Below are 10,546 nucleotides of genomic sequence, written 5' to 3'. Positions count from 1 at the left end.
ACCGCCCTGCAGACGTGGCGCCGGGCCGGGCCGGGCCGCGCTGCCGGCGGCCGCTGCCCAATGGCGGCCGCCCCCCGTGACCGGCCGGGGGAGGAGCGGGGCCGGGGGCGGCGGGGCGGGCGCGGTGAGCGGGGCCGGCCTCGGCGGGCGCCGGGCAGCGGAGGGGCGGCGGGCGCTGCCGCTCGGGCGGACTCGGGGTGCGCGGCGCCCGCGGGGCGGGACGGGGCCAGGCGCGGGGCGGCGGGGCATGGCGGGCGGCGGGGCGCGGTGGCGGCTGGCGCTGGTGCTGGCGCTGCTGCCGGTGCCGGGCGCGCTGGGCAAACCGACGGCGCGGCAGGAGCGGGCGCGGCCCGGCGCCGCGCAGCACGAGGACCGGCCCGGCTTCCAGTACGACCACGAGGCCTTCCTGGGCAAGGAGGAGGCGCGGAGCTTCGACCAGCTGAGCCCGGAGGAGAGCCGGGAAAGGCTGGGGTGAGAGCCGCGGGCGGCGGCCGGAGCGCGGCGGCCTGCGGAAACGTGGCAGGGGGAGGGCCCGGCGCTGGCGGGGGGAGCTGCCGCCTCCTCTTGCGCGCCCGAGGGGCGGCGGGCGCTGGACCGAAGCGGGGCGCAGCGGCTGGAGGGGGTCGGGCGCTGCCTGCCCGCTCCAGCTCCCCGGCCCCGCGGGAGGCTGGCCCCTTCCCACCCTGAGGGCCTCGGGGAGTAGCGCCCCGTACCCCTGTATAGGCAGTGATGCCTCCTCGGTGAGGCTTCCTGCACACCCCGCTGCTTTTGCAAACGAGCCACCATCAGTTCATCACTTTGGCATTTTTCTCTCCTGCCTTTTCTGGCCCTACAGCAGTGAGCCTCGAGGAGGGAGCTGCTGTGTGGTCCTGTGCCCGGTGCTGGGCAGACACGGACCTCACCCGCTGCTGGAGGGCTTTGCTGCTACAGCTCCTTACCTCTGGGTCGCTGCTGGACTGTATTAGCGTGGATCAAGTTTAAACCATTTCTTCTTTACAGTTCCATCTAGAAGCCCACTTGAAGCCATCTTCCCCCAGCTTTTCCACGTGTGACATCTTTGCCCACTGTCTTAGAGCGTTGCTCTTGCTTCCGCGCTCCTCTTTACACCAAGAACAGAGTCCGTGTGCAGTAGCCTTCTTCCTCCTTTACACTAGGGAAGTCAGATCACTGATTAGAATTAAGTTTAACGGTCGTTTAAGAAAGATCCTTTTATGTCGTTCCTAACAAGAAAATCGTCTAAAATACCTGCATGTTCTCAGTAAGGTTACCTTTGCCTTTACTTCCCTTCCATAGGGAGTGGTGCTTACTCATTGTATATCTGCCTAGTTCCATCATAAGCTCTTAGTACAGTATCTCACTGACTAACCTTTTGATACTTCTGGAAGCTGTCACTACTATTGTATCTTGGTGAGTAAACAGACATTAGTATCAGAAATTACCAATTTCATCTACGTTGTTTCAGGAAGGAGCAAAAGAAATTATGTTCTCAGCATGCAGGATCTATGGCTTAGATTCTCATAAAACATATCACTAAAATGAACATGCCTTTTAAAAATTGGTCTACACTTACACCAGTATAGATACTTCAGCTGGGGATACGATTTAACAATAGAGGTGGTTTTAAACAGTTTTTACAAACGCTAACTCAGCAAGGGAGGAAGCTTAACTTTTAGTCATCTCTCTGTGTGCACCTTGGGGAGTCCTATGGGAAAGTTTCATAACTTTCAGCACTTCCTAACCTTGTAATTTCAGATAGTGTACTGGGAGGTAGAGGATTTTTGATACATTTCAGTTTCTTCATTTTAGTGTGGTTTAATAATCAGATATGCTGGAAAAAAAACAGTTTCGTTATTCGCAACCTCTGCAGCGAGGGTTACAAATAGTGTCACTTCCCAGCAAGTGGCTGGCTTTTAGGAAGAAGACAGATTTAATGAGAAGATATTTTTAAATGCTTTCTGGGAGAAGACAAGAACATATGGTCTGCTGCTCTAACCAAAGTGCATGCTGCTGCATTTGTAAGTTATTTTACCTTGCTTCATAAAGGTGGCAGCACGTTACACATCCCAATGACCAGTGCTGGGATTGGAATCCCAGGGCTAGACAGGAGTAATGCAAAGCTACTCTCACCTTCTTCCAGCAAGCAAAAAGGAACTAGCTAGTATACAGAAAAAGCCCTGCAAACTCAACTACCTGCAGCCTTAGTGGAGGAGCAGCTGCACAGTATGATCTTGGCTTGAGATTGTGGCACATACCAGCCCATAATCGTATCGTGACCTGGGAGTGCACCCGCCCTTAGAACAGATTCAGTGACGGGCATCCCTTCTCCAAGTCCTCCCACACCTGACCAGGGAAGAAATGCACATTGCCCACCCGTGTGCGGTACCACAACTCACCTGGCTCTGGAGAAGCATGACATAATCCTGGTGCAGCACCCCAGGCTGCACTAAGGGACTGGAGATGGGCTAAGGGAGGGAGTGGGGCTGGAGTCCTCTAAAACTTCTCCCTGCCGTTTGTGATGGGCCTGCCATTTTCAGAGAACGTAGAAGATGGTTACAGATCCTCACAATTTCGATCATGCAAGTTTAGTTATTCATAGCAATATTGAATAGAGGCATAGCCTTTAAAATAATCTGCAAAATACAAGAAAGTCTTAGCCAGTAGGACAGCTTTATAAGTTTTGGACACTCAGTTTTTGTGGAAAATCAGGGCCAGACTAAAATTGCTAAAATTGTACTGACATACAGTTTGTTTTTCTGTCAACTCTTAAGGATGCTGGTCTCTCTTTACAGGAAGATTGTGGATAGAATAGATGACAACAAAGATGGCTATCTCACAACAGAGGAATTGAAAAACTGGATTAAACGGGTACAGAAACGCTATATCTATGAAAATGTGGCTAAAGTTTGGAAAGACTATGATCTAAACAAGGACAATAAAATTGCCTGGGAGGAATACAAACAAGCCACATATGGTTATTATCTAGGTAAGATAACATTTTCAGATTATATCAAAGACTATTGAGACTGTAAGGCATGATTTCATGCCTTACAGTCAACAGGAGTTTGGTGTCACATTTAGGACTTGAAAATCGCATTAAATTTTATGGCTACTCAGAGGTCAAAAGCACTTCTTAGTTGTTTATTGCAACCATTTCCACATGGGTCACCAGAACACAGAAGGTTTTGTAGAGGAATTTTTAAATGTGCTGACAAAGATGAATTAAAGTCTCCTCCAGTTAGAAATACATATACTTTTAACGTTAAAAATGGTACTTTAAATTAAAAATAATATTTTGTATAATTTACCAGTATTTGTTAATTCAGTCTCTCTAAACTCTTAGGATTCTAGATGCTAAAAATTTAGGCTGGGTCTAAAAAGTTATTAAAATAGTTCTTGCAGAATAATAACATGCTCCAGACTGTGACAGCTGCAAATGGAAATCCGTAACAAATCATACAAAAGAAACATGTATTAAAAGAAATACTTGATTTTTTTTTTCCCCCCACATACATTCCCTTTGCTTTTTATAACTTAATGAAGGGAAAGGAGGACAAGAAATAACTTAAGAAAAAGAGCAGTGCTGACAGAACGACAGATTGGTATTACTTGGCCATTTCTACTGGAAATGAGAAGACTATCTACCTAACGTAGAGGCAGTTTCTGGAGCAAGCTTCCAGTAGCCGTAATAATTCCAAAATCTACCTTAGATTAAAATAGAGCTTAGTACATTTGTAGAAGGTACTATTTCCACACAATCCCTGCAGCAGTATCCCTGGGAGCCCTTCTCAGCCCTTTGTCTTTGCTCGCTGTAATCCAGGACATTCAGAGGACAGCTACTACGTTGTGGTCTTGTGTTAATGCACACTTAAAATTCCCATTTGTGATTCCTGGCCTAGCCTTTCTCAACTGTGTTTGTCTCCCAACATGTGAATTATGAAATTGTCATGAATATTTTTCATGTTTGAAGTCAGTTTAGTGATCCTATTTTAAAAATTATATCAAATACCATTCATTTTACGCCACTGAACACCCTGAAAAAATGTCATTGTTTTAAACTGAAAATAATTGTTAGGTTCCCTGTAGCAGAGGCGTAGTAGTTAGATAATTTCAGTCAGTCTGCCAGCTTCTGAAACTACTTTGCTTTAGTTTGCTTGCTTTTTGAAACTGAAAAGTTGTGTAGCTCATACTGATTCCTAATTAGAATAAAACTTCTGTGAATGAGATCTACCCCAAATACTGCCTAAGCAGTGCTTGTAAAAGCATATTAAAAAAAAATAAATCTGTGAAGTATGATATACAATACTGCAAAATCCATTACCCTAGATTCCAACAGAAGGCTTACTCTGACATTTACTTATACTACTAAGTCACCTTTAAAAATTAAACCAAGTGCTTGACCTCAAAGGAAAGGGAAGTTCCATTTTAACACAGCAGCTATTCTGGTAATAAGCCTTTGTATTTATAGTCTCTAACAGCAAATTGGGGTGCTTCTTTGTGGTAATACATCTGAGAAGGAATACGGTTTTAAGATCATCTTGATTAATTTACAGAAAATCCAGAAGAATTCCAAGATGCAACTGATCAGCACAGTTTTAAAAAAATGCTGCCCAGAGATGAAAGACGATTCAAAACCGCAGATCTGGATGGAGACTTAGCTGCCACTCGTGAAGAATTCACCGCTTTCCTTCACCCAGAGGAGTTTGAGCATATGAAAAACATCGTTGTCTTAGTAAGCAGAGCAAAACCAATTAGGTTATTTTTACTTTTATTTTTTGGGTGAGCTTTGAAAAGCTTCTCTAACCTTTCCATGTAGGGTTTAGAAAGAGACACACACGAGTAATAGCCAAGTGGGGGAACAGAGAGGGATGCCTTTCCTGAAATTCACCTGATTTAAAGCTCTCAGTATAAAGAAGACTTATTAAATGCACTTCGGCAGCTCCTAGATGGAATCAAGAAACAGTGTTGGGGCACGGGCTTACACCAAAGTAAAAAGAAGGGTATGCTGACATGGAACAGTTAAGTGTTTAATGCAAGCTTGTATCTGCACCTGGCTTAAACCTTAAGCATGGTGACCAGTTCATTCATGCAGGGAATTTTTTCAACATGAAAGGATATTTGTATATTCATTGGGTAAACAACAATCACACTGGATTCAGTGAGAATACGTTTGCCTGTGTACAATGGCAGGTCAAGGCCTCAAAACATGAAATGATCAAAAGAGGCAAGCAGCCAGAATTGTCAGTTCTCTCTTGATTACTTTGATGCAAAACTATTTTCCAGGAAACCTTAGAAGACATAGATAAAAACGAGGATGGTTTTGTGGATCAAGATGAGTACATTGGTAAGTGTTGAGATTTGTTTCTTGTATAACCTCCAGTCCATTTGTCCATGTTCTCCCAAATTTGCAGCAGTAGTAACAACGCTAAGATGAACGTTTCTGTGTTCCAGTTCAACTATTTTAAATTAACCCACCAACTCAGGAAGTTTAATTTCATTTTAGGCAGATAGCAACATCACTGGCAAAAGGTTCCTCACTCTTTGCAGCACAAGATTCTCCTCTTATTCTCGTATAATTTCTCTAAGAAGGTCTGGAATAATATTTTTCGTGACAGGAATACTCTCTATATATTTGACCACATTAACAGCTTTTTGAAGGCATTGTTTAGAAACACAGGAGTATCACGGAGTGAATTAGTATCTTCCCAAGTTTCAATTGTACTTGACTATGCAAGATATCTGGGAAGCACACACTGCAAAAAAGAAAATTCCCCTTTTTTCTACTAGCTACTTTCCTAATTTAATTAGTAAGTAAAACCCCATACTTCTGTAACGATTTGTATGGTGATGCCATTATGTTTCTTCTGGAAATATAAATGAACTCTGTAAAAATAGCACTAAGATTTAAGGTTCTCAGATAAGTTGTGGTGTGCGTGAAAGTCAGCTGTGCATTGCTTCAGTGGCAGTAAGAGAACAAAATCAACAGCAGATCAGTCCCCGTTAATTGCACAAACTTCAGTCACACTAGGCAGTTAACTGCTGTCTTGCACTTACACCTATGCAGCCAAAACAGAAGCAGGACTGGAGATCAGCAGTACATAATATGTTTTAGCCTTTTGAATCACTATGCTGATGCCAAAAGCTAACTTCTCCCACTGCACTCACTTTGATGTTTTAAATCAAGAAAGTAGCACCAGGAAAGCATTAGTGCAAACTCAGAAGAATCTTTCTGTTTCTAGTGGTGCTATAAAGATCACTTCACATATAATCAGGAACAATATACACACGTTAATTAATGGCAGGGGGGTTCTATTCCTTGTAAATTATATTTAGCCTCAGAATGTGAATGCTATTCATTTATGACTGAAATAACAGAGCAGCATAATTTCCACAGTAATTTCAGTTCATTCAGTGACATTACCTACATATAATTATAAGGTAATTGTCAACATTTGTTACCATGTGAATGCTGGTTTTTCTTGTCTTCTATAGATAGGAACATAGAATGTTCTAGTCACGATCACCCCACATTGGCAAGGATGATAAAAATCAAATTGACAGGACATGTCAGTTGCTTCAAATAAACAATATAATTTGCACTTTTAAAAATGAAAAAAAGAAAGTGAATGTGTTGTCTGAAGTTTTCTTCATGAGTTGAGGAAAACTATGCTTAAATATTCCTACTTCCCTTTTTCAGATGTAACATTTTTTTATTTTTGATGAAGCTGGTGTTAAAAAACAAGGAGAAAACTAAATCTCTTCGTAATTATTTTATAAGGAACAACAAAAAGAAGTCCAAAAATTTCAGTCTGTAGATCAGATATTTGATGGGGAATTTTTCTGAAGGTTATAGAAAAATTCCTCTCTCCTTCCTCCTATTTTGTCTTTTACAAAATTTGGTTTAGATTTTGCACAAGCAGTGAAGCAAAATATCCCTAGTCATGTTAAGCAGAGAAAACTGAATTCTTATTGTGCATGAGCAGGTAACAGAGTATTTCAGGGACACTGTGCACAGTTCTACCAAAAGAGAACTTCAGCCTAGCGTACAAGTTCACACTGCAGGGTCAGGGGAGGTTACTCCTAGATTTGAGACCAGCATTTATACTTCCTGTAGATACCAGCCAGCCTCTGGCCCTGCGACCATCCGTGTGGGGTGCACTTTTCCTTAGCGCATCCTTGAAAACCAAATAGAAAAGTGGAAGGCTTGAGGAATAAGCAGCCCTATTGAGCAGGAAACAATTGATTGGGCACAGTGACCAGAAGAATAAAGTGGACACACTGCTCATCTTTTGGAAGGCCCATGCTGTAAAGAACAGTTACACATCACTTGCTCTTAATAATCACTGCTACTCTCCCAACTCTTTTTATACAGATAGCCGCTGCCACTGTGGCATTTTCCTACTGATGCTTCTTAAATATAGCACAGGACTGATGTACAGAGCAGCTCATGTATGTAATCTATGCATCCTATGTCACAAATGGTACTCCATCCCATGGTACCAGCCTGTGACAAGCGCACTCACTGCTCGTGGGTTCTCACACAGAATGCACCACTGATTCATGGCTTCTCCAAGTCTCTGTAGAAGAATACCTTCTACTAGAGTGTGCTGCAGCACTGCATGGTTAAAAAAGGACTCATCTGCCAAGATGAATGTCTCATACAGACCTCTCTAAAAGCAGGGCAAAAGTATTCAAGTTCCATTTAGCAATTTTTGCTTTCCTAAATTTCCACCTTTTGTTCCTTTAACCACTATCTGCTGGCTGGAGTCTGATCTTATCCACAAAAACATTTGCTGGCAGGGACAAGATAAACGTGCTGAGTTCTTTCCCCCCCTGTGACTGAGCCTAGCACTAAAGCTTATAATGGCTGTTCAACTAGAGATGTTTAAAAGAATTCTTTTTGTTCTGAAATTCAGTGGATGATGGCCTTTCAACACATTCACCTCTCACGTTAGCCTCACCACTAGTGCATGGTTACGATACGAGGGTAATGTAAGAATGGAAAGAATCACCAACAGTGAAGAAACAGACCTGAGAGAAGATACAAGCAGCTACTTTATTTACACCCCACATTTCATTTTCTGTACAAAGAAGTGCTGTGCAGAGAGTGAAAAGTTTAGTCTTTCTCTGAAGAACACTGTGCAAGCATCTTTAGTTTGTGCATAATTTGCAAATTAAATACAACTTGAGTGAGATCTTTATTTCCTCTCCAGCTGATATGTTTGCAAATGAAGAGGGTGGACCAGAGCCTGACTGGGTGATTACAGAGCGTGAACAGTTTTCAGATTTTCGTGACCTCAACAAGGATGGAAAGATGGACAAAGAGGAGATTCAGCACTGGATTCTCCCACAAGACTATGATCATGCACTAGCTGAAGCCAGGCACTTAGTCTATGAATCGGATGTAGACAAGGTACTTAGTATTCTAGTATACTTTTAAAAAAAGTTACATAAGATGATGTGAGTTTTTTAAACATAGCAGCTTGCAAGAATTTATTCCTAATAACTTTTCTTATTAGTACACTTGAAATGGAGTTTTACAGGCTAGAATTGCTAGTGCATTAATGCCAATTTCAGTTAGTAGGGTTAGAATCACAAAAGCAGTAAAATACAGTTTATCAGCTCTAGAAGTCCCCTTTGCTTTCATTAGGTTAGATAAGAAATTATTACCATCTTGAACCTGGAATTTTAACACGTAGAAATATTTTTTTCCTTTTAAGAGTGGTCATGGCTTTTGTATGCTAATTTAAACTGCAAGAGAAAAATAAAAGATACATTACATAGGAGGTAGCATATAACTGTTTAGCAGCAAGTTGATTACAAAGAACTTTCAATTAGCAGTTTGACCCAGCTGAAGCGAGTGGAACTTCTGCCTTACACTGAGTCCAAATTTCACCCACCATGACAACTACAATGATTCCCAAACCTGCAGTCTGCTGCTTTGAAGAACTGTCTGTTTCTCAGGGCTCTTGTAAGTCTGTGCTGGTGTTTCTTTTACTTAACTTTGAAAATGTTCTCACAGAGATTTTATTTTCCTCCCACCAGGATCAAAAACTAACAAAAGAGGAGGTTCTAGACAACTGGAATATGTTCGTTGGAAGTCAAGCTACTAATTATGGGGAGGACCTTACAAGAAACCACGATGAACTATGATACAGTATACCAACCAGCATGCCACACACCTTTTCTCCAATTTACTGAAATCACCATGTCCATCCCCTTTTTTTGGGGAAGATGGGCAAGGGACACACTCACAACTGAATGACTTGCATTAATATATTTTTAACATGCCAGCTTATTACCTCAGAAACTGCATAGAAATAACTTTTTACTCTTTTCACATGGTTCAATACAATATCTAATTACTACAGTTTTATTATGGAAGAAATAAAAAGTCATTTTTCTTGATAGATTAGAGCCTTACTGGAAAAGGCACTTCTAAAAACATAAGGATTTTTGATAGTGAAATATTTTCTTCAAACACCCACTTTTACTATAGTGAAGTGCAGCTAGGATTAGAAGGAAACCTAATGTTTAAACAGACTTAAGTTATTTAGTCATCTTTTTTAATAGGATATAACAATTTAGAGTTATACTTTGACCCTCCTATCCAGAGAAAGGTTTGACACAAAATCAACAACCTTTTTTTCCACATACTTTTTCTCTCCCAGTTTGGGCCAGAGGTGCTGCAGAAAGTAGCCAGCAACCCTCTGGTTCATAGCTTTACAAGTGCAAGATGTACCACGGGCCCTTCTCTCTAACCCCCATCACAGTGCAGACACAGCACACGTGGCCCAACACCCTTTGCCGCATTCCTCGGCGAGGGTTGTGGAGTTCTTAGTGACAGCTGCTCCTTCTGACAACAGAATAGTGTAGAATTGTTTGTGGGCTGTTGGTTATGCTGTTTCCTGGGAGGAAATACACCACATGAAGCATAATTTATCTCACGCTTTTCGCACTTTACCCAAGCCACACTCTTGTTCACACAGTGTGAATGGCAGCAGTTCTGTGATGGAGAAAGAATGAGACATATCGCCCCCCTGGGCCTTCTGTCCTACCACATGAGGACAGATTTATGTGGCTAAAGTTCTTGTTTTGTATGTATATACGTATAAGTACATGTTACTGAAGCAACTCCATGAAGACAGCTTTCCTTCCAAAGAAAGGGGTAAGCTTTCCACACAGGTGCTTTCTTTTATACTGTATAATGTGAGCTGTTACATGTATATTTTTATATACCCAACTTAGATCTAAGTTTGGTTGTTTTTTAATGTACTGGTTTTAAAATTAAGCACAATAAAACCAATACGTGTTTTTGATACTATGAAGGTGCAATAACACTGATACAGACTAGCATAGAGAGATGATGTGAAAGCATAAACCAAGCCTTTTTAGACCATAGTTCCCAAAGCACGGGATCAGTGGCAGCTCCTGCAGCACTGGGTGGTCATCTACAAACAGCAGCTGGATTTAAGGCAACAACTGTTTCTTCCACACATCAAAAAAAAAAAAAAATCTAGAAGAGTCCAATATACATGGTTGCTATCAC

General features: G+C 42.1%; 1 protein-coding gene across 1 annotated transcript; it reads left to right on the top strand.

Annotated features, from left to right (window-relative positions):
* The first annotated feature begins 232 nt into the window (after positions 1-232).
* On the top strand, positions 233-9,405 carry RCN1 (reticulocalbin 1). Its single transcript, XM_074918503.1, has 6 exons — positions 233-471; positions 2,790-2,983; positions 4,551-4,729; positions 5,281-5,341; positions 8,211-8,410; positions 9,043-9,405. Exons 1-6 carry the CDS (start codon positions 248-250, stop codon positions 9,148-9,150), a joined length of 966 nt encoding a protein of 321 aa, XP_074774604.1. The 5' UTR covers positions 233-247; the 3' UTR covers positions 9,151-9,405.
* Positions 9,406-10,546: the final 1,141 nt, after the last annotated feature.

Source organism: Athene noctua, chromosome 14 (genome assembly GCF_965140245.1).
Source record: "Athene noctua chromosome 14, bAthNoc1.hap1.1, whole genome shotgun sequence".
NCBI classification, from domain to species: Eukaryota; Metazoa; Chordata; class Aves; order Strigiformes; family Strigidae; genus Athene; species Athene noctua.
This window is presented reverse-complemented; position numbering and strand designations above follow the sequence as displayed.